Source organism: Convolutriloba macropyga, chromosome 4 (assembly GCF_964194025.1).
Source record: "Convolutriloba macropyga chromosome 4, txConMacr16.3, whole genome shotgun sequence".
NCBI classification, from domain to species: domain Eukaryota; kingdom Metazoa; phylum Xenacoelomorpha; order Acoela; family Convolutidae; genus Convolutriloba; species Convolutriloba macropyga.
The window spans coordinates 57,329,057-57,354,821 of NC_134471.1; the positions used below are offsets into that span (position 1 = coordinate 57,329,057).

Sequence of the window (25,765 nt, forward strand, 5' to 3'; positions counted from 1 at the left end):
CAGTGATTTGGTGACCCAAGCAGAAATCAAAACTGAACTTGGAACAAACAGACTCCTCCAGGACATAATGAAACGAATCAAAAGCGGCAATTGGAAACAATGTTCAGAAGCGGAAAAAGGATTCGAACAACAGAAAGTTGCACTTACTTTACATAATGGAATCATCTTCAAAGGTGTTGTTCCTTTCATTCCACCCAAACTACGACGCTTGGTTTTGGCAAAAGCGCATGAAACACGTCCCGGAAAGAATGCAACTGAGGCATCAGTCAGAATGATAGCTTGGTGGCCTGGCATTACCCAAGACGTTCAACACTTTGTTAGTAAATGTAAGAATTGTTAATTGAACAGGCCTAGCCTGGGAAAAACAGTCTCTACGTGGCCAGAAGCCGACGTTTGGGAACGGCTCCACATGGACTGGGGTTATGTTAAGGACCAAGGCAATATATTAGTAATTGTTGACGCGGGTTCTGGTTGGATAGAAGCCTTCCCCGCGGGAAATAGAACATCAGAAACAGTTAAAACATATCTTAGTCAAATCTTTGCAAGATTCGGAATACCAAAAACTTTAGTTTCTGATAATGGTCCTGAATTTGTGAGTGGTGACCTTAAACAGTGGTGTGAATCACTGGGAATTAAGAAAATAGAATCACCCGTCTATCATCCAAGAGCTAATGGACTAGCTGAAAGAGCAGTTCAGACAGTGAAGCGGGCACTTCAAGCGTGGAGTCCCAACCTTAATGTGTCATTTGGAGCGTTCCTGCAAAGGGCACTGATGATACATCGCAACACTTCAAAGACGAGGAGCAAAACTCCAGTTGAACTCTTGTTGGGACGCAGAGTGAGACTACCTGCAATAGCAGATTTCGACTTGTGCAACCCATTCTATTCAAGGCCAACGAAAACACAAAGACAGTTCCTGCTACCTTCATCATCAGGAAGGGCTTGAACACATCTTTCATACAGCCCGAAAACTCAGCACGGACTATTCTAGTGAGCGACAACCAAATTGCGAGACTAGACGAGGACAATGTGAAAACTGAACCAGCAGTGGAGGAGACCATATCTCAATCAGAACCACAACCTCAGAACACAGATGTGGGACCTTCACATCAAGATGAAGCTTCTGCAGCCACACCATCTGCAGAGCACCAACAACCCGAAACCTCAGAGCCTTCACGAACATCAACCAGGAACAGAAAACAACCTGACAGATTTGGAGAACCTATACCCACAAACTTGCTTAAGAAAGGAGGGAGGATGTGATGGTTTCAATGAAACATCAAGAAACTTAGAAGTTTTATTAAAGTTTGAAAGAACGAAAGAAGAACTTACCTGACGAACTTTATTGCTGTGTCGATAAGTAATGGCTACAAAACTAAACTCAATTCTAATTCTGTTTTGGCGCTATCATTATCTTATTGACCTATCAATCATATGTCAGAAGTAAATTCTCCCACCAACAGAAACCTGATTCTAACATCCACCGACCTCCAACTAATGAACTCGATTGTACCCAAGCCATATATGATTCTCATGAAATGTTGATGAAAAAAGAATATCACCTCCGGGATTCGGAGTTAAGATCTATTCACATGCCAATCATGTAAAATATTTTTAGCTAATCTAAATTTTCTCTGTATATTTTCGCATAGATAACCACTATAAATACAAGCTAATTTTTGTTTATTTTCAGTTCAAAATTTAATTTAAAATTCAACTTATTGAATTCTTTGACCGTGTTATCGACCACGACATTATAGGACCAGGATCAGTTGAGAAGCTATAAAAATTGGCTGAAGAATTATCAAGTAATTTTTTAAAATAGTCTGATTTCTTTTGTTTTTGGGACTAATTATCGCGTACAATTTTTAGCCATTGAATAGAATTGAAAACTGGAAAACAAATAATTATTGATTTTGAATATTTTAAAAATTTTTTTGAAGAATAGACATTTCAAATACAGCTGGAAAGAATTATGCCATCATATAGGAGAAAAGACGAACCTCACTTTTCTCGAAGAACATCATTGAAGGTGTTTCTTCGTTTTTTTGTTTGCTGATTCTATATAAATCAAAGATTTTTATCTCTCAGAAAACAAACTGAAAATCAATTTTGAGATTCGCTAAACACAACACAAAAGAGAGACCACTGCAAAAACGGGGAAGGCAATTGAAATTTATATCCTGCAAATTTTTTGAAGGAAACAATGATGAAAAAAGATACAAAGGAAACAATGATGAAAAAGATAGTTTTTCCTATTTGAACAATAAAACGTTATGATTTGTCTCTGTTCTAAAGATGAGTTTTAAACGTTGAAATTTTTGCATTCTTTAATGAGCATTAGTTTTCAACCACACTTCAATATTGTTGTCAAAATTATAAAAAGAGACGGTCATGTGGAAGGCAGTGGGCTTTGAAAATATCTGTTTTACTCACACCACAAGTACTCAAACGGCCATTTGTATAAAAGCGTAGCTATCGTTGTAAGTTATTCGAAAAAAATTCCTTCGTAAAATGAACAATACGTCAACAAAACGCATTATGATACATCAAACATTTGAATTTAAAAACTTTTTGACTACAACACACAGGTCAAATTTTATTATCGTAAGCAAGTGATTGACAGATCTACATGGTCTGATTGAAAACAATATGTAGAGTCAGTGAAGCAGCGAACATATTCCTATTATCAAGAAAGCAGTGCTTACTTTCATTCACGTCAAGAAAATAGTGAAAAGGAACAAAAAATTTTTTCTAAAAGTCTGTCTTTTCAATGAATTTTGACAACTCAGTTCTTTAAAATTGTTTTTATTCTTATAATAGCATGCGAAATATAGCAGCCAGAAAAAAAAACAAAAATATTAATATGCTTCAACGGAATGAATTAGATTAAAAATACAATTTTTATGCTAGATCTCGTCTCGCGTAATTTTCTGATCTATAGGATTTGGGATTTTTAATAAAAAAATTCATAAAAATTCACACAAAATTCAGAAAAGTTCATCCTGTGTGAACAAAATTGATTGAGATTACGGTCAATATGCATTATTGTAGACAGATATTTTCCTGTTGAGCATGGGAGTTTTTCTACAATGTTCGGAAAATTGGTATGAAAAGATATTTTTTACCAGTAATTGGTGTTCAGAAGCGTGAAAATTTACCACTTAACAAATTGATACAACAAACTCCAAGAAATTTACTGATAAATTTTAAATCAAAATAACCGCAAAAAGAAATAAGTCAAAAACTTCAGACCTATTGTAATCAATTGAAGTGTGTAAGCAAAATTTGGTTCTGCGCCAGTTTTGTTGTATTGCTGAAGCAAAGTAATTGGAAATTGATTTCGTTGAAAAAAGGAAATTTAATAATTAATATGTGCGTATTTTTTTCAAGAGTTTGAGAATTTTATTATTTCTACTGTTTACGTTTTTCTTCTTAGCAATTTTTTTTGTTTCGAAAGCTCAAAAAATCAGAAAAGCATTACCATATGCTTACAGTATTACAAGGCCCAACCGGCAAGTAACATTTTAAAAGAAATAATTTTAGTTTACTCTAATTTTGAATAATGGTTTTTCTTCACAGAGCATTTATATATATATGAATATATATATATATATATATATATATATATATATATAATATATATATATAATATATATTATATATATATATATATAAATAATATATGTATAAATATATATATATATATTATATATATATATATATATATATATATATATATATATGAATATATACATATAAATATATATATGTATATATATATATATATAAATATATATATATATATATATATATATATATATATATATATACACATATATATATATATATATATATATAATATTTATATCGAAATTTTTGACGCTGACACAGCTGCAGATTGTACATTTTTGGAAAAGTTCTTCAACTCAGCGCAGCAAATTGATAATATTGTTCAACGTATTTATTCGTAAAATTGAGTTTTCTTTAATTTTTTCTATAACGACACACATGTGCTTCAAGTAGTCTTTGTTTCAGATCAATAAAGTTAGATCAATAATTTTCTTACCTAATTTGGAGTAATGAAAATTTTTTTATCTGTAATGAGATTTTATATTCGGGAAACCAATGCTGCCAACAAAAAAATTGTTTTTGAGCGCAATTATTAATGTCAACAGATTTGTCTTTTGAAGAGATTTTTTGGCAGGGAAGGTTTCATTTTCAAAGGTTCCTAAAAGTGGTTTGCCTTGTTGGTTTCAAACAATATCTTTTATTTGTTGTAAAGCTGAAGAACTTGAAAATCTATTAACACTATTTCTGAAAATGTAGATCACAAAATTAAATGTTGTTATTGACTGTAACAGCGAACAGTGATTAAATAGAGGAGCCAATGAAATTGCTTCTGATAAGAATTTTAATTTTTAGTTTGAACGTGACAAACAGATTTCTGAAAAGCGCTCTGCTTTATTCTGATTTTATCACAAAATCGCAAAGCTAATTAGCTGATAAAATTATGCCATTTTTGAATAGAAGTAGCGACTTTCAGAGTGCTCATCCAATGACCGATGATGTCGGAATAACAAAATAGAAAATAAACTTAACAACTGCTCAATTTTAACTTCAGTAAGTCAATGACCAATTTCCGTCCACAATTTTGCTCTGAAAAATTATTCTTTCTAATGAACAACTTGAATAAAAAAAGTTTTTCCGCAATTGTATTAAGTTCTGTTTTAATCTGCTGATAAATTCTTTTTTTTTGTTATAGCACAATTCTACTTCATTTTTTTTCCGACACAACTGGTTTTCCTAACTGAGAATTTACCTTAGCGTTCATTAGGGACTTTATTAAATTACAAAGAATCTTAGTACAACTTTACAAAGGATCTTAATTATAAATATATAACAACTTTTTACCATTTTTTTCAAATTATTGGCTCGTGTGACGTCTATGCTTAGTTGTGGAATAACCAAAAATTGTGTTTTGTCTAGTTTGCAAAAAGATAATATATTGTGAAACTGTGTGAAAAGAAGTTATTGGTTTTAACAAAATTATGATCACAACATTATGGTTATTAATGTTATGATTCCTTTCCAATGAAGTATAATGATTCAGACGCTCACTTTACAGTTGATTCAAACAGTTGACCTTTAAATGCTCTTTTTTTGAATACACAAAATCGTTTCGTGCACATTGAATTGAACAAATTCTCTCAGTTTCCTTTACATAAAACATTTCTTGTGAAGATTAAAGCAATGAATATAGATAGCAGCTGTCAAGTTCCCAACCTGCTAACTCTTGATGAATGGAAACAGATAAATAAAGATACTTCCTACAAACTTTATGTTGATTTGTCTAATAAATTACATCGAAAAGATTTATTTATTGAACAAGTGTTAACGGGACTCAAAACGAAAATTGATGCTCATCCCTGCCTTGGAGGAGAACAAGGCAACAACTCTGAGAAACAGTCAGCATCATCCCCCAATGGTTTTGGTTTGTTCCAGGAACGTAGTACCATACCATTTGCGCAAAATCCTACTGAATTCTCTTGTTATTAGTCATCTCCAGTACTCAGCTGTTTTGCTTTCGTCAATTTCAAAAAATCTTCTGACAACCTTAGAAAAGCAACTCAATTGGGCAGTTAAAGCTTGTTATGTTCAACGATTTAACAGTTCATCACTTAGTATCAAACTAGATAACTATATACTGCCAATTAAACAACTACTTGAATACAGAACAGCAATGTATGTCAACCAACTCTTGACATTTAAGAAGCCTGCCTTCCGAAGAATAACAGGACTTAGCTTGCCAACCTATAAGTTCTACAGACATTCAAGGACGAAAACTATTTTTCTTGAAGAGAGGTCAAAAACATCATGGTTGGACAAAAGTATTATCCGAAAAGGCTTATCAATTAATAATTGTCTTGAAAAATACTTAAAAGGGAATGAATCAAACAGGCGGGTTAAAAAAGTCTTCAAGAACTACTTTTTCCAACAATTTCAGAAGGACCCAATGGGAAACATTGTCGGCAATGTTTCTTGGAAAGCTTTTAAATTTAAATAACGCTTCATTTTCGAGTTTGTATAATTTGTTTCTTCTACCTGGAGAAGAAAATCTTTTACCTGTTATTTATTACTTATGTTATATCTTTACGCTGCCATTTGTGTTATGTTTAGGCTCCTTGACCTATTTATACTCATTTGGAAATTCAGTGTTTTTTTTTTTATAACCAATATCAGAATCAAAATCATTTGCTATAAAAAGAAGTCTCTAATTTCCTAATAAAAATAATTTTTTTTTCAAATCTTAAAGATTTAAATTCGAATAATCATATGGTTAAAATCAAATGTTGTAATATTCTAAATCAAACAAACTACATCTTTAATTTGAATAGTTAAATATAACATAAAAAGCTCAACTTCAGTTTCTAGTTTTCGTGAATTCTTTTCATAAAATTAAAATTTTAAAGCGTTCATAATTTTTGTACATTGGAATTCGTTCCTGTCTTTTTGCATCTCTTCTTTCAAGAAGAAGTATCACCAATACCAAAAACAATTTCGTTTGGTATAAAAAGAAGTCTCTAATTTCCAAAGAAAAAAATGAACTTTTCTTTTTTTTCGAATCTCAAACATGTAAATTCGAATAATCACACGGTTAAAACTAATTGTTGTAATATTGTAAATCAAACATATTACATCTTTCCTTTGATTAAATAAATATAAAAAAACTCAGGTTCAGCGTCTAGTTTTAATGAATTATTTTCATAAAATTAAAATTTAAAGCCTTCAAATTTTTTTGTCCATTGGAAATCGTTCGTGTCTTTTTTGCATCTCTTCTTTTTTCTTTCTTAGAACTCCTGGAAGTTTATTCTATTTAAGAAAAAACTTATTATGATTGAATTTTGACCCCATTTTCATTTTCTATTTGTTGTGAGAGAAAAAATCATATGTAAAGTTTTTTACTTTAATTTCAACGTCTCCGATTATTCCGAAATTCTTTGGGTCTTGCTTGTTTGTTTTTGGGACAATATCTAAAAATTTATTTGATAAAAATTTTGCTAATTGAAGTTCTACGGGAAGTATTTTGTCTTCATGAAGTATTCTATGAGCAATGTCATAATTGATTCAAAAAAACAAATTGTATTCCCCATCTAATTTGTTTGTTTAATCTGTCAATTGTATAGCAAGGCAAATTTTTGAAAAACACTAAATTCTAAAGAAGACAAAACATAATTTCTAAATTATTTGAGCCCTTAAGAGTATTTGATTGCGTACCAGATAAAGTGATCTTTTTTCCTAAAATCATTTTACTGATCACATTAATAAGTTGGTTTTGGTATATAAAAATCTTTATCCAGAATGAAACTTAAATATCTGCATTCATCTGCTGGTTTTAATGAATGACTGCTAAATTCAACGCAATTGGCAGTTCGTAACATTTTTTTGAAAACCTTGATTTCTGTTTTTTTTTATTTAGAGTTTACTTGTTTTGTTTCATTTAATATGAAATTGCTATCAATATTTTTTGAGTCTTTGCTTCTAAACAATGTTCATTTTTTTTCTTGACATAAAATAGCTGAGTTATCTGCAAATTGTAAAATATTTGAACTTTTCCCTATTTTCTCAGGGAATTCTTTTACATAATCTATAAATACTGGTAGTCCTAGTACAAAACTTTGAGCAAAACTGTGATTTATAATTGTTCAGTGGGCTTTTCAACTGTCGAGTAGGAAAAAGTCCCAGGAGATTGAGTGAAAAAATTTCGTTAAATCCAAAAAGATTAAAAATACATATTTTACTTCAACGTATGATTTATTTTCTCTGTCTGGGAAATTACTGTATCATTACAAAATTGATTTTTTTAACTTATTTTATTCAAATCTTTTTAATCCGACATGTGGTACCCCGTTGTATCCACTAACCACCTATCCTATCATCAGTGCAGTAAATTCATACTCAGTGAAATGCAGTACATGCAGTACATTCATACTCATTGTAGCCTTCTGTTCTATGCACCTCTCAATCGTACCACAATTGATTACCACAGTGACAGGTAGTTGTAACCTTGAGCTCAACTATCACGTTGGCAGCGAACTGCCTAATCACAGTCTGCCTTAACGTTAGTAAATAACAGTTTTCACCGAACATCTTTTGAATCACCTTATTCATCATACTACGCCTATTGAATAGCACAACACTTTCCGAGTACAACATGGCGCAATTAGACAAAATAGGACGCACGGCACTAGGACTTGAACCCTTCTGGAACAAGCTTAGCAGTAATCCACCAATATCATGGGAGAAATGGAGGAGCCAACTCAAAATGGCCCTCGTTGCTAAGACAAACATTGAACTAGATGAACTACTCCAAAAGAAACCGACGAGAGTCCTATACGCCCCCCCCCCGAGACGGTAGAGGAACAACCCGTACAGAATCCAACACAAACAATGGAAAGAAAACGAATGACGGATGAGGTACCACCAGGCAATAGCCTAATGGAAAAACGAATGTAATCAAATGGATCGAATAGGGGTCTTATTCGGCGATCAGCCGTGGGAAATGGCAGATAGAAAAGCCAAATCTCTGATCTACCTTAGCCCCGGAATCAAAGGACGAAAGATGCACGCAAGAAAGTTCCCCCACCCAAACGTGGAATCAAAATCAACAATGGAACTATGGGACGAATTAGAGCAAACGTCCATCCGCCCAAGAAATGTAACGTTCGACAGATACCTTCTGCTGACACGGAAACAACACCGAGGGGAAACAATGGAACAATTCCATTCGGCACTCTGATCGCTAGCAGAACACTGCCAACTTGCCGATTTAAAAGATGAACTCCTAAGGGACATATTCACTGCAAACATGATAGATCATGAGATACAAAAAGAACTGTTAAAAACAACCCTCACCCCAGAAAAGGCCCTCGAACTAGCAGTAAGCAACGAATTAGGTATCAGAAGCCAATTCGCCATACAGGCAAGGCAATCCTATTCATTGGACGAGAAGAACCCGTCATTGAAATTTCCGGGTAGACCACCATCAAAACCGCAAGGTATGGGTAGGGGAAACGGCAGAGGCATGAACAACAACAGCAGAGCATCCATCCACAACTGCAGGAACTGCGGACAACCCTGGGATATTTATAGCAACCACCGAGCAAAGTGCCAAGCAATCGGCCAAACGTGCAGCCGATGCAACAAACAGAACCCCTATGCGAAGGTTTGCGGACCCAACTTAAACTGACACCAATCCGGAAGATCTGTGAAATAAATCGACAACCAGGGACTGGACCAACAAACACAAGGCATAAACATGATCTCACTAAACCCCGTCACCCACTCGACATACGATGACTCAGCGGATGAATACTCAGTTAACATGATGGAAACACCAGACGACCTCACAACACCATCGAAACTACATATCCAGTATGGTCACAGTAAATTCTGGGTAATGGTCGAATCAGGAAGTTCTACTAGCATCGTCACGGAAAAAATGGCGAAAGATATAGAGGCCACAGATCGCAGCACGTGTTGGAGCAGAACAACGAATCCAGTGAAATTAAAAAGCTACACCGACATCCCTATAAAAACCTGGGATTACTCTACTGCGACATTGAGTGCAACGGCTGGAAGGCAGGACGCGCGGACATCATAGTGGTTCCGAACAAACACCGAGTGATTGTGGGAAGGGACCTGTTCAAACCCCTAGGAATACAACTAAAACAACACGACTCCCCAAAATCCACAGTAAAGAACGTCAATTCAATATACATCCCTCAAATCCCCTCAATCAAGGAAGAAGTAGCAATTAAATACAATAACCTAACATCCAGAATAAGATTATCTATACATCATAAGGTAAAATCACAATTCAAGTCAAACTGCACCCCTGTACATCAAAGAGGAAGACGCGTACCACTACACCTCGAAACACATGTAGACGAAGAACTAAAAAATTTACAAATTAATTGACATATAACCAAACTAGAAAAATGTAGCGACGATTTTTTCATATCACCTATCGTAATCACAGTGAAGAAAGACAAATCAAAAAAACTAGCAATGGACTCGAAACCAATCAACAAAGCAATTCACAAAAACAAATATCAGAAGCACAACATCGACTGCCTAATGGACAATATCGCATAAACCATCACTCAATCGTCCGACGAAGGAGAAGTCCTATTCTCAACAATAGACCTACGCTACGCATACAGCCAATTACCACTAGATAACGACACAGCAAAACAATGCAACTTCAACATCATAGGCGGTCAAGCCACAGGAACATATCGATTCAATACCGGATTTTAGGGACTAAGAGATATGCCGGCAGAATTCCAAAAAGCCATAGACAAAACTTTATACAACCTACCAAAAACATTCAGTTTTCTGGACGATATTATTATCGTTCCGGAGGTGGTCTACAAAACCGTAAAGAAAAATTATTCAAGTGCCTATACAGACTAAATGAAGAAAACTTGGCAATAAACGCTAATAAATGCCACTTCGCAAAAAATAAGATAACGTGCCTAGGCTATGAAATAGACCAAAAAATAATTAAACCAATCGTCTCAAGAACACAGGCAATACTTAATCTGAAGCCACCCTCATCCCATAAACAACTCAAATCATTCCTAGGAAGCGTACACCACCTAACGAAATTTATACCAAACCTAGCACCCCTATGTCACGAATTCAAAAACTTACTACAAAAAGATACGAAATACGTATGGACAAACCACCACCACACAAAGTGCGAAAACAAAAATAAATTCCTACGCAATCTGACAGAAAACACACATTACGACACAAAAAGGAGGACCAGAGTTAAAACAGACACATCAAGCAACTTGCATCTAGAACAACGAACTTGCAACGGATGGGAGACAATATCATACGCCTCAAGATCTTTAAATAAAGCAGAAGAAAAATACAGTATAAACAATTTAGAATTACTAGGAGTTGTATGGGCGTTAAACAGAGTTGTATGGGCGTTGAGAGTTATATATTAAAAACTATTTATTAGGTCATCATTTCACAGTACAAATCGATCATAGGGCTCTTCTATCAATCCTTAAAGAACGATCTAGTAAAATCTACCAAAGCCGCCTAACCAGGTGGTACGATAGATTAATCCCATTCAATTTTACTATAGAAGACATAGCCGGAACAAAGATGGGACTAGCAGACTACATGTCACGAAATCCATCCGAACCTGCAAAACCCCAAGCACATATGACGAAAATTATATAATAGCTGAAATAGACGTCATAAAAGAAACACTACAAATCATACGCAAAAGAGGCAGACCAAAAAACTGAACAACAACAAAACACAACATAATACAAAAACGACGCACAACGATTCCAATGATATTAAAACCAATACAATGGAATCGTCCAACGATTCCAACAAATCTTTAAACTTCCAAACCAAACGACAGAGAGGCAGGCCCAGAAAAGCTAACGTGGAATCGTCGAACGATTCCACACTAACAAAAGACAATACCGACAAACGCGGTACGACTACAAACAAGTCACTAAAGAATAGAAAATAAAACCTACGCAGCAGTCACAAGACATTCCAAACACACTTAAACACAACGAATAATGACGTCACTATCATTATGCAAGACACACAGCAAACGAATACACAAGTGCATTTGCCAATTAACACAGCTATACTTCAACAGCCTAATTCAAACAAACAACACAATTGAGCAAATCAAATGAAGCACACAATCAACAACCCAAATAGCGCCACCGCTAAGTCATCAGTGCAGAAAACATCCTTCTCAATGAGAAAAAATCTAAGCCCTACCCCAAAATCATCGCCCTCTACAGCAGACAACAAACTCTCAAAACAACTGGAGAGCGTGTTCAAACACCAACTAAATGCAGCAATGATCAATAGAGATACGGTACTACGGGAGATCAGAGACTGCATAATCATTGAGGACCAAGCCCGATGCAAAAGCCTGAGCAATCAGATATATGCAAAATGGGGAAGTCTAAGCGTAAACAACGGTTGCATACTGGTGGACAACAAATTAGTAATACCCAAATCCGGAACAAAGATGGGACTAGCAGACTACATGTCCCGAAATCCATCCGAACCTGCAAAACCCCAAGCACATATGACGAAAATTTTATTGTAGCTGAAATAGACGTCATAAAAGAAACACTACAAATCATACGCAAAAGAGGCAGACCAAAAAAACTGAACAATAACAAAACACAACGTAATACAAAAACGACGCACAACGATTCCTATGACATTAAAACCAATACAATGGAATCGTCCAACGATTCCAACAAATCTTTAAACTGCCAAACCAAACGACAGAGAGGCAGGCCCAGAAAAGCTAACGTGGAATTGTCGAACGATTCCACACTAACAAAATACAATACCGACAAATGCGGTACGACTACAAACAAGTCACTAAAGAATAGAAAATAAAACCTACGCAGCAGTCACAAGACATTCCAAACACACTTAAACACAACGAATAATGACGTCACTATCAATACGCAAGACACACAGCAAACGAATACACAAGCGCATTTGCTAATTAACACAGCTATACTTCAACAGCCTAATTCAAACAAACAACACAATTGAGCAAATCAAATGAAGCACACAATCAACAACCCAAATAGCGCCACCGCTAAGTCATCAGTGCAGAAAACATCCTTCTCAATGAGAAAAAATCTAAGCCCTACCCCAAAATCATCCGCCCCCTACAGCAGACGACAAACTCTCAAAACAACTGGAGAGCGTGTTCAAACACCAACTAAATGCATCAATGATCAATAGAGATACGGTACTACGGGAGATCAGAGACTGCATAATCAATGAGGACCAAGCCCGATGCAAAAGCCTGAGCACTCAGATATATGCAAAATGGGGAAGTCTAAGCGTAAACAACGGTTGCATACTGGTGGACAACAAATTAGTAATACCCAACATCCTGATGGAATCTGTAATGGACGTACTTCATGCCTCTCATCCAGGAGCGTGGGGCATGACTGAACTAGGACAAAGATTATGGTGGCCATTCATCAATCGAGATTTAATCAATAAATCCAAAACGTGTCAACCCTGTACCGAATTCGGTAAGAATCTAAAAAGTTTAATACGAAAGTCCGATTGGACACCTCTTCCGCCATGCTCTGAACCAAACGATGAATTTCAATTAGACTTCTGCGGACCAATATTTGATGGACAAGGGAGGTAAGTTTACTTCATAGCTTGCATTGACCGTTTCTCGAAAATCCCAACTCTGAAATTAGTCCCAAACGCAAATGGCCCAAATATAGAAAATTTTTAAACCAATAAATAACCCAACACGGGGTACCTAGAAACAATAGACTAGATCAAGCCAGATGCTCCAAAACATATCATTTGAACTACGCACCTGCAGAAAGAAAAATTCTAAACTCTCCCCTTTCGAAGCCCACTATGGAAGAAAAGCAAACACCGCACTAACAAATATAACATCTAAACCAAATATCAAAAACCTAAATTGGTCAAACACTTTAAAATACTATTTAGATGACAACATCATAGGAGAAGAGGAACTTATCAGTCAGGACGAATGGTATGACGAGGATCTGGATAGGGATGCCAAAGTAAAAGCATCAAAACAACGGAAGCTACAGGAGGCGAAAGATGACGAAGGTGAAGTACCCCGCATCATCAGACTCCCAGCCGCCAACTTTGAAGAACCATCAGCCAGAAACAGCCCTCGACTTGAACTAGCCCGCAAAACACTTGCCGCCCAGCGAAACAAGAAGCAACTGCAAGGACTCTATGAGACTTTTCCGAAGGGGGCACCACTAGTCAAAACAACTGACAGCACAGTAACGATTAAAGTACCAGGCCAGCAGGACACCGTCCTCAACAAATCTGATGTTGCAAATTTCGGTACGCCATAGCAACGCCACATTCCCCTAATTAATTTCGCCGCCAGAAAGACCGCGCATAATCATCATGCAAATTTCATACAGAGCATGGAATCACACGCACAAGACATCAAGAATAAGATCGTCGGCCAATGAGCCATCCGCAAAAGAGCACCCCAAACGTCGGACTTAGACAAAAAGGCAAAAGCCAACCTCGCAAAAATCAATCGTATCAGAATCCCACCTAAAAGATGCTATCAACTATCACCCAAGAAAGCATCTTCCAAAAAGAGAAAGATCTCGACTGCATCATTACAAGAGTCAGCAGACGAACAGGGTGACGAACCCCACGAGTCCGATACTAGCCAAGATTTCAAAGTCACACCCAACCAACACGGAAGCACATTACTAGTTGACACGACTGGAGCATCCACCCGGGGCAGTGCACGAGACAAAAAGAAGCCCAAATTGTACGGTGACCTCACAGAAATGTCATCCTCGGATGAATCGTTGGACAATGGACAGGCCCCAAAACATCAAAGGGCTTAACACAGCGTAATACCTCTGACCTCACGCAGCCAAAACCACCCGGCCGAAAACATTGGAATCGCACCTCATGACATCAGCAAAGACCAAATGCACGGAGACGTGCTGACGGTCTTCGAACAGGACCAGCCGGAACGCTCTCTTCAACCCCACAAATTCTAGTCAACAAAATTAAAAACTCAAAAACGTTTATCATAGTAAAATTCTTAGCTCAAACTTATTATGTTGCCTTATCATATTACTTGAAATTATCTGTAACCATTTATTCTAGTTACCAGAGTAACTACCAAACCTCTAGTGCTCACATTTGCAACCTACCACTGAGACATAACCATAGTTGTTACTAGTTCCCACCGCTCTAACGCGCTCACTACTTTACACTATTAACAACCTCTCATTTGATACTAAAGTTGATAAAATTGTATTCATACTCAATCATTGCTAACCTTTATGTTATCTTAAAGTTTTCTCTAGAGGGGGAAATGTGGTACCCCGTGGTATCCACTAACTACCTATCCTATCAATAGTGCAGTAAATTCATACTCAGTGAAATGCAGTACATTTGTAGCCTTCTGTTCTATGCACCTCTCAATCGTACCACGATTGATTACCACAGTTAGTTGTAACCTTGAGCTCAACTATCACGTTGGCAGCGAACTGCCTAATCGCAGTCTGCCTTAAAGTTAGTAATTAACAGTTGTCACTGAACATCTTTTGAATCACCTTATTCTTCATACTAGGCCTATTGAATAGCACAACACTTTCCGAGTACAACATGGCGCAATCAGACATAATAGGACGCACGGCGCTAGGACTTGAACCCTTCTGGGACAAACTTAGCAGTAATCCACCAATATCATGGGAGAAATGGAGGAGCCAACTCAAAATGGCCCTCGTTGCTAAGACAAACATTGAACTAGATGAACTACTCCAAAAGAAACCGACGAGAGTCCTTTACGCACCCCCCCGATCCGGTAGAGGAACAACCCGTACAGAATCCAACACAAACAATGGAAAGAAAACGAATGACGGATGAGGTACCTCCAGGCAATAGCCTAATGGAAAAACGAATGTAATCAAATGGATCGAATAGGGGTCTTATTCGGCGATAAGCCATGGGACATGGCAGATAGAAAAGCCGAATTTCTGATCTACCTTAGCCCCGGAATCGAGCGACGAAAGATGCACGCAAGAAAGTTCCCCCACACAAACGTGGAATCAAAATCAACAATGGAACTATGGGACGAATTAGAGCAAACGTTCATCCGCCCAAGAAATGTAACGTTCGACAGATACCTTCTGCTGACACGCAAACAACACCGAGGGGAAACAATGGAACAATTCCATTCGGCACTCTGATCGCTAGCAGAACACTGCCAACTTGCCGATTTAGAAGATGAACTCCTAAGGGACATATTCACTGCAAACATGATAGATCATGAGTTACAAAAAGAACTGTTAAAAACAACCCTCACCCCAGAAAAGGCCCTCGAACTAGCAGTAAGCAACGATTTAGGCATCAGAAGCCAATCAGTCATACAGGCAAGGCAATCCCATTCATTGGACGAGAGGAACCAGTCATGGAAATCTCCGGGTAGATCACCATCAAAACCGCAAGGTATGGGTAGGGGAAACGGCAGAGGCATGAACAACAACAACAGAGCATCCATCCACAACTGCAGGAACCGCGGACAACCCTGGGATAGGTATAGCAACCACCGAGCAAAGTGCAAAGCAATCGGCCAAACGTGCAGCCGATGCAACAAACAGAACCCCTATGCGAAGGTTTGCTGACCCAACTTAAACTGACACCAATCCGGAAGCTCTGTGAACTAAATCGACAACCAGGGACTGGACCAACAAACACAAGGCATAAACATGATCTCGTCTTTCCAAAATTTTTGCTATTGTTCGATTTTTGGTCCATAGTCTTCAGGGTTATGTCTGTTTCCCCTTCTTTTAGAGTTTACTTCTTTTGTTTCATTTATTTTTACGTTTTTACCAATATATATCCAGCCTTTGCTTTTAAACAATGTCCTTTTTTCTTGACATAAAATGTCTGAGTCATCTGCGAATAGTCAATTGTGCAAACTTTTCCCCATTTTCTCACCGAATTCATATACATAATCAGTCAATACTCGTAGTCCTAGAACAATACCTTGTGAAACACAGTGATTTAAAATTGTTCATTGGGTTTTATAATGGCCCAGTAGGAAAAGGTTCAATGAAATATTTTTCTTCAACGTAATGAGTTTTTTCTCTGTGGGGGTAACTATTGTATCCAAAAACGACTTTTTTTCTAAACGAAATTGATTTTTGTTACTTCTTTTTCTTCAAATCTAACTAATCCGACATTTGCTCTAAGAGAAGGTTTTCAAAAATTTTTTGCTTACGTTGAAGTTTTCGAAATTGGTCGATATTCTTCAGGGTTGCGTCTGGCACTTTTATTTTTGATAGGAGTAACATAGGCTTCTTTCAAATTATCAGGGAAAGTGTTTGTGTTTATACACTCTTTTATAGTAATTTTTAATTGGTTTCAATGGAAAACTTACAATCTTTCAATGCCCAGGTTGGTAGTTACCCTGGTCCAGCTGATTTTTTTATGATAATAATTTGTCAATAACTTTGTAGCGTTCTATTCTGGTGACTGGCCTGAAATTGGTTTCTTTTCCCTTAAAATTAAAAAAACGAATCATAGGAGCAATTACTTCACAAATGTAAAATCCAATACCATCAAAATAATTATTCAAACAGTTAGCAATGCTTCTTCTATGTGATATTACGTTATGGCCCTCTTTCAGCATTGCAATTTTTTGTCTGTTTAATTGCGTTCACTTTGTCTTTGATAAACTTCTATTGTTCTCTTGAAGTTAGGAGATTCTCTGAAAAATATTTTTTATAATCCTTATATGGTTTACATAATTTTCTATTTACATTGTTTGTCAGTATATTGCAACTGTTAAAGAACTTTAGAATAGATTTTTTTTCCTTTCATGTTTTTCCATGTTTTTTACGATTCCTTAAACAGACTACGCAACTCTTTTGATAACTTTTTTTCTGCTTCTATTTTTATCTTCAATTCTGTATTTTTCAAAGTTCCGTGACTATTCAATACATTTTGCAAAATTTCAAAGAACCGATGAAAAATTCCAATTGCTCCAAATGTTTTGTGCATTAATGATGGGTCTTGCAAAGCAAAATCACATCTAAACTTAATTCTGGAATATTTTTTTAAATCTTGCATTGAATATTCCGTCTTTTGCTGTTTCCATTCTAATTTCAATGATGATTTGAAATGAGCGTAGTATAGTGACATGAGTATTCTTATGAATTGACTCCTTTAAATCGGTTTCAAAAAACTTGTTTTTAGAATAAAAGCAGTGGTTAAATAAAGAATATTTTCCTCCATTTGTCCGTGTTGCTTTTTTTGCAGAAGCCCGTTATCTGCAATGAAGTTGTGAAGTAATTGTCTCCATTTTTTTCACTTTTTACCACTTTTTTTCAAATTAATGGCTCGTTTGACGTCTATTCTTAGTTTTGCAGCAACCGAAGATTGTGTTTTGTATAATTTGCAAAAGAATATTATAATGAGAAACTGTGTGAAAAAAAGATATTGGTTATAACAAAATTATGATCACATCACTACGGTTATTAATGTTATGATTCCTTTCCAATGAAGTATAACCAATATCAGAAACAAATTCTTTTGCTATAAAAAGAAGTCTCTAATTTCTTAATAAAAATGATTTTTTTTCCAAATGTCAAACATTTAAATTCGAATAATCACATGGTTAAAATCAAATGCTGTAGTATTGTAAAAGAAACATACTACATCTTTAATCTGAATAGTTAACTATAACATAAAAAACTCAACTCAACTTCGGTTTCTAGTTTTCGTGATTTTTTTTCATAAAATTAAATTTTTAAAGCCTTCATATTTTTTGTACATTGGAATTCGTTCGTGACTTTTTTGCATCTCTTCTTGAAAATTAAAAAAAAATTGGAACTCTTGGAAATCGTTTGTAAGTTTATTCAAATTATTTTCAACGTCTCCGATTATTCTGAATTTCTTTTGGTCTGATCCAATTCTAATTTGTTTGTTTAATCTGCCAAAAGTGTAGGATGACAAATTTGAAAAAACAATGCACTAATTACAAAATAAGACAAAACAAGTGATCTAAATTTTTCGAGCCTTCACAAGTGTTTGATTGAGCACAATATAGGTTGACATTTTTTTCATAAAATCATTTTACTGATCAAAATAATAAGTTGATATTGTTATGTCAAATCTTTATCAAGAGTAACACTTAATTATCTGCGTTCATCTGCAGGTTTTAATGATTGGCTTTTAAATTCGTAACTGACCGTTGTTAACTTCTCTTTTTTCGAAAACCTTGATTTCTGTTTCCCCAATTAGCGTTTACTTGTTCTGTTTCATTCACATTTAAATTTTTATCAATATTTTCCCATTCTTTGTTTCTAAACAATGTCCATTTTTTTGACATAAAATGTCTGAGTCATCTGCGAATTGTAAAATATTCCAACGTTCCCTATTTTCTCACCGAAAATTTGTTTACATAATCAGTGAATACTAGTGGTCCTAGTACAATACATTGTCGAACATCGTGATTTAAAATTGTCCATTGGGATTTATAATTGTCCAGCAGGAAAAAGTCCAAGGAAAATGAGTTAAGATTATTCGCTAAATCTAAAATGATTATTGAAACTGCACCTTTTTCTTCAATGTAATGATTTATTTCCTCTGTCTAGGCAATTATTATATCAAGACACGACTTATTTTTCATATTGAATTTTGATACTTCTTTTTCTTTCAAAGCTAAATAATCCGACATTTGATCCAGCAGAAGTTCTTCAAAAATTATTGCTTACGTTGGTGCAACGGAAATTGGTCGATAGTCTTCAGGGTTACGTCTGTCGCAATTGAAATTTTATGCCCCATCTAATTTGTTTGTTTAATCAGTCAATTGGGAAGGATGGCAAACTTTGAAAAAACATCGCACTAAATTCTAAATAGGACAAAAAAGCGATCTAAAATATTCGAGCCTTTAAAAGTATTTGATTGCGTACTAGATAAATTAATCTTTTACCTTAAATCAATTTACTGATCACATTGATACGTTGTTTTTGGTTCGATGGCAAATCTTTATCAAGAATAACAGTTAAATATCTGCATTCATCTGCTGGTTTCAATGAACGGCTTTTGAATTCAACGCAATTGACAGTTGGTAATTTTTCTTTTTTGAAAATCTTGATTTCTGTTTCCCTTTCTTTTAGAGTTTACTTCTTTTGTTACATTTATTTTTATGTTTTTTCCAATATGTTTCCAGCCTTTGCTTCTGAACAAGGTCCTTTTTTTCTTGACATAAAATGTCTGAGTCATCTGCGAATAGTAAATTGTGCAAACTTTACCCTATTTTCTCACCGAATTCATATACATAATCAGTCAATACTCGTAGTCCTAGTACAATACCTTTTGAAACACAGTGATTTAAAATTGTTCATTGGGTTTTATAATTGTCCAGTAGGAAAAGGTTTAATGAAATCTTTTTCTTCAACGTAATGATTTTTTTTCTCTGTGTGGGCAATTATTTTATCCAAAAACGACTTTTTTTCTAAACGAAAATGAATTTTGTTACTATTTTTTCTTCAAATCTAACTAAACCGACATTTGCTCTAGGTGAAGGTTTTCAAATTTTTTTGCTTACGTTGAAGTTTTCGAAATTGGTCGATAGTCTTCAGGGTTGCGTCTGGCGCTTTTCTTTTTGATAGGAGTGACATAGTCTTCTTTCAAGATATCAGGTAAAGTGTTTGCTTTTATACACTCCTTACTAGTTACTTTGAATTGGTTCCAATGGACAACTTACAACCTTTGAATGCCCAGGATGTTGGTTATCCTGGTCCAGCTGACTTTTATGTTGTTAATCTGTCAGTAAATTCTTATAATTCTCTTCTGGTGACCGGCCTGAAATTTATTTCTTTTCCCTTAAAATTAAAAGGAGGAATCAGAGGAGCAATTGATTTGCCATTGTCATATTCAAGACAAGCAACGCAGTTATTCAAACAGCTGGCAATAATTCTTTCATCTGATATTACGCTATGGCCCTCTTTCCGCTTTTCAATTTCTTCGGTCTGTTTATTTGCGTTAATTTGGTCTTTGATAGACTTCCATTGTACTTTTGAAGTTAAGAGATTCTCGGAAAGCTGTTTTGTATAATCCTCAATAGTTTTAAATACTTTTCTATTTACATTGTTTCTCAGTATTTTGCAACTGTTAAAGAGCTCTTGATTAGAATCTTTTTTCCATTCACTGAAAATACGATGCTTTCCATTAAAGAGACTACGCAGTTCTTTTGATAGCCTTTTTTGTGCTCTTTTTTGTTTTCAATTGTATATTTTTTAAAGGTGCGCGACCTTTTATTACATTTTGGAACAGTTCAAAGAATTGTTGAAAATTTCGAATTGCTTCAAATTTTTTGTGCATAAATGATGAGATTTGCAAAACAAAATCACGGTTATACTTACTTCTTTGTATCTTTTTTTATCTTGCAAAAAATATTCCGTCTTTTACTGTTTACATTATAATTTCAATAATGATTTGAAATGAGCGTACAGCACTGAGATGAGTTTTCTCAAGTGCTGACTCTATTATATCTTTTTTCGAAACTCTGATTTTTAGATTTAAAGCAGCGGTCAATCAAGGAAAATTTTCCTTCATTTGCCCATGTTGCGTTTTTTGTGTTTACATGCTGAAGCCCGTAATCTGCAAGAAATTTGTGTAGTAATTGTCTCCATTATCTTCAAGTATATATATGTTTTAATATCCAAACAAGATTAGATTGCCAGTGCTAGATTAAACATTTGAGATTTCTGATATCATTTCATCGGGGAAGAATTTTGAAAGGTTTACCTTTGAACAGTACGCTACATTTGCGAGCAGTTTCTTTCAGCGGCTCAGTTCTAGCAAAAAAGATTCAAAACTCCGGTTGATGGTGCTCAAGACATTTTTTAATTTTGATTGATAACTGATTGGGTATCCATATGCCTACATCTTGCCCGCTTTCAAATTCACATGGTGATTATCTCGGCTAGTGAATAAAATACTACTGCATAGAAAACAATCTGGAAAAGAATTGTTCTTTTTTATTCATTTTTTGGTAACAGCTAGGAAAAACAACTGGTCGTTAGCTGTCGAAAAACTTCGATAACTTTTCGTACTTTTTCTTCAAGTTTCTACAATTCATGTACCAGAACATGAGATCATCTTTGGTTCTGTTCTTTTTTTAGTTTTACTGGTCTATTGTTTTAATTTTTTCTGTTTGAGTTGGACCAGGGTTAATTTCAATATCTCCACTTTTATGCAGAATGATTACCATGACGGATTAAAAATACGTAATTTTTATGATAGCGAACCCTAGTGAAACAGATTGTTTAAATAAATCGGACAAAAATTGAATTTTGTTTTTTTTTATACCATATGAGTGACTTTTGAAAAAGGCAACTCTCCCCTTAAAAAATTTTTTTATTAAAATCACAAACAAAACTAATTTTTTTTCTAAAAGTAAAATTTATGTTCTAGTTACAGAGTTCAGAAATATTTCACACAAATTTACCAGAAATCATTGGGACTGTTGAAGTTATTTCATCCCCTTTTGAGTTCCAAAAATTTTTCATTTACTGTTTAGGATACATTTTTCTTAATGATATGTCCTTTGATGAACACTTGTAGCTTTTTATATGCTTCCGAAAAAATGTAACTTGTTTGAATTCTAAACATATTTGGGTGCACACCATTTCGTCTGATATCGTTTGACTCAAGACCATAATGGAAGACGTATACATTAGACCACTTGAATTCTCATCTAATTTGATCAGCAATGCTGTAGATTTCTTGGTTTTAGGCATTAAATTCCTTGTTGTTTGAGTCCCGTCCATACAAATCCTTTTTAAATTGGGGAAATTGTTATATAGCAACTTTATGACGCTTGAACTTAGTTCGGCATTTACCGACAAAATCACCCATTTTCTCATGCCTTTTTTCCATCAGTACCCTGGTCAATAGCATTATGTCCCAAATAAAAAACGAGGCTTTCAGAATTTGATCCAGCCAAATAAGAGTCCATAATGTCATTAAAATCGCCTATTGTTGCCGAAGGGTATGATTGTATTGCAAATTCACTACTTATATCACCATGTTGAGCAAATTTATAATTGCCGTCTGATTTGGCATAATGTTTGGTAGATCGTGATACAAACTTCGGAAAAATTGGCTGTTTTTGACATAAACTTCCTCGCCTTTGTTGTCATCAATAATTTTTTGTCAATATTTTCTCATTTTGTCCTCCCAAAAAACAATTTCTGACAATGCTTGTCCATATAGGGATTTGCTTTTGTCTACTTGTCTCGAGCTATTTCAAGTTCTCTAATTGCTTGCCGGTTTTTCTTGTCCTTTTCTAGATTTGTTATCTCATCCTGTTGCAATTTACTAGTATTGAGTTATTATTTTTTGTTCTCTTAGTTTTAAAATTTCATGAATGATTCTATATTTGTTCCATTTTGTCGCTGGATATAATGGGCTTGGTCATAATACACTAGTAACTCATTCTGGATGCGCATTATATTTTCTGGATGTTCGGTCTGGCAAAAAAGGCCTGCCTGGCAAAATTATTACCTAATTCTGAAGAAATGTTGGAACAAGATTACAAAAACATTAACCAATCCTCTCTTTTTCTTCCTTTATTCCCTCGAGTCACTAATCTTTCATCAGCGACTACATAAACTTTTAGAAACTTAATTCAAATTTTATCAGTATATTGATCGATACATCAATCTGTCCCCGTAATCAGGCTATCGTACTCTTCGAGGGGAAATAATTTTTTGAGAAAAGTGGATAGGGGGAGTGCAGCATCTGACTTCTATGACTTAGTTTTTTAACTTTTATTTAAATTGTTTGCTCTTCAAAGAGACACTTTGCTGTATATTTAAGAATGCTGCTTTACCTTTGGTGAAATTGATTGTATTTTAATACTATTGCAATCTAAAAAAAATCGTTTTTTTGTAGATTTTTTTTCAAAATTTGACTTATTATTTTCTTTAGAAGGGGCAGCTGAGGCATAACCATGTCCCGCGAGGCATGACCAAACGCGCTAAATGTGCAGCTCTTTAATAGTTAAGTGGGGTTTATTTCCGTTGGGGCTTCCCCAGTGATCCTAGAATTTTTTTCGTGTAAGATCTTATCTTGTCTTACACGATAAAAACACGTGAAGTTTAATCGTGTAAGATCTGACAAGATTATAAGAACTACTTATCAGATCATATAATATATTAATTCAATTTTGCTGAGTTGTTATTTCACAAGAACTGATAAGTATCTTATCTGATCTTACACGATAAGAGTTCACATAGGGCTAAACTTTTTTCGTGTAAGATCTGATAAGAACTGTTTTAATTATTCAATACAACCGTATAACGTAGACAAGTTGCTATGAAAGTAAAAAATGATCGTTCAACTAACCAATTTTGAAACAAAAAAATGTTTGTTGATTCTTTTTTGACTGCAGTATTATTCTGAGTTTTAGCTAGGTACTATGGCTAAACTTAGCAGTCCAAAATAGTTCTGGTCTTTGAAGAAAGTTTTGCAGCCTGGTTCGATAATTACTGCCTCAGAAAAAGTCCCTAACACTCGAATAACCTTTTTCACAATATCTCAAAAGACAATATAACATAATTTTCTCCTTGTTGCTCTGACACTTAAGTGCTGCATGCTGTAGCTTTTTGGCTACTGCTTCAAAACAACCCTGAATTGTGTTCAATATGAAGAACATATCATAGTTAAAGAAATTTCATCGTATGAGATCTGATAAAAAAATCTTATCAAAGAGATGAGTCACAGGTTTCCAAATGTTCATCATGGAAGATCTTATAAGATACACATAAGATTTTACACGATAAACATTTTTTGTCAGGCAGAATTTTTTTATCGTGTAAGATATTATACGGCGGAATTTTTATCTTGTAAAATCTGACAAAAGTGAACTTTTATCGTGTAAGATCTTATCAGACCTGATAAAGAACTTTTATCGTGTAAGACCTGATAAATTGTCTTACAAAGTCTTAGTCAGGGGACGCATAATCTTATAAGTAATTATAAGACAATTTTGTAAGAAATTTGTAAGATCTTACACAATAAATGTTCTCAAATGTCGGGTTATTTCCGTGGGAGTTTATTTCCGTGGGGGCTTATTTCCGTGGGGGTTTATTTCCTATCTAAAGTGAAGTGGTGTTTTTTCGTGGTTTTTCCCCCAACCGTTTAGAAGGATTGTTTGTTTTAACAAATTTCCCTGCTTTCAGGTTGAAAAGTCACAACCTAATAATCAAACAGTCGAATGCGTGCAGATGGCTGACTGGATACACATTGCTATTAATCAAGTACAACATGTGGCATCTCCTGTCCTATTTCGTCACAATATTGGCCTCAGTTGTTTGTCTGTATATTGCACACTTCCTGAGAACGCGTTGCTGGGATTACTATTCTTGTCGCTGGAGTTATTTTCCAGACAACCAACACTGGATAACGAGATTGCTACCTGCGCACAAAACCCTCAAATATGGAAGTACGTTACCAAAAAAATGCCAAGTAAAACCTGAACTTAACCCTAAAAAGTCAAATGAAAACGTTTCATAGCACCGTAATTTGGTGCGCTTTTAAGTTAATTGAATATATTTCACATTACCTAAAGTTAATCACCAAAAAATGTCAAGCAATTTTTGTGTCGGCTCAAGAGAGTACACTGCCCTTCTTTTGTCTTTGAATTGAACATTATGTTTGGGAAACACAGGGTGTTCCTTTAAAGCGACTACTGATCTTCTCTGAAATTTTAAATAGAATTTTAAAACGCACTTAGTAATCTTTCAATTTGATCTACACTGGATCATTAAAATCGCGCAATCTTTATCATAAATGACATTGAAATCAGTTGCTCCGACAAAACATCACTCTCACAAGCGGCATATTTAGTTGAAAACTGAATTTCAAGTTCATTTTTGCTATTTTCCTATCTTCGCATCAATCTGTTATTTATTGACGAGCATTCTCGCCAAAGATTTCAGTTTTATGCTACTCCTCCCGGGCCGAGGAATGAGCGGAAAAAAAATGCAAGAAATGAGCGGAATTTGAGCGGACAGTTTAGCAAATTCCGCTCAAAGCCCTTACATTTTTTTGACCGGAATGAGCGGAATTTGAGCGGAAAAAAAATGCAAGAAATGAGCGGAATTTGAGCGGAATA

The 25,765-nt window shown here is 35.1% G+C and overlaps 1 protein-coding gene across 1 annotated transcript in view; it reads left to right on the plus strand.

The window, feature by feature from the left end:
* The window catches only part of LOC142338109 (uncharacterized), a 31,712-nt gene extending 6,548 nt beyond the window's left edge, over positions 1–25,164 (plus strand). The window contains exon 2 of the mRNA XM_075387741.1: positions 24,831–25,164. Within this exon, the coding sequence (XP_075243856.1) occupies positions 24,831–25,164 (334 nt within the window). The remainder of the gene's footprint in view (positions 1–24,830) is intronic.
* The last annotated feature ends 601 nt before the right edge of the window (positions 25,165–25,765 follow it).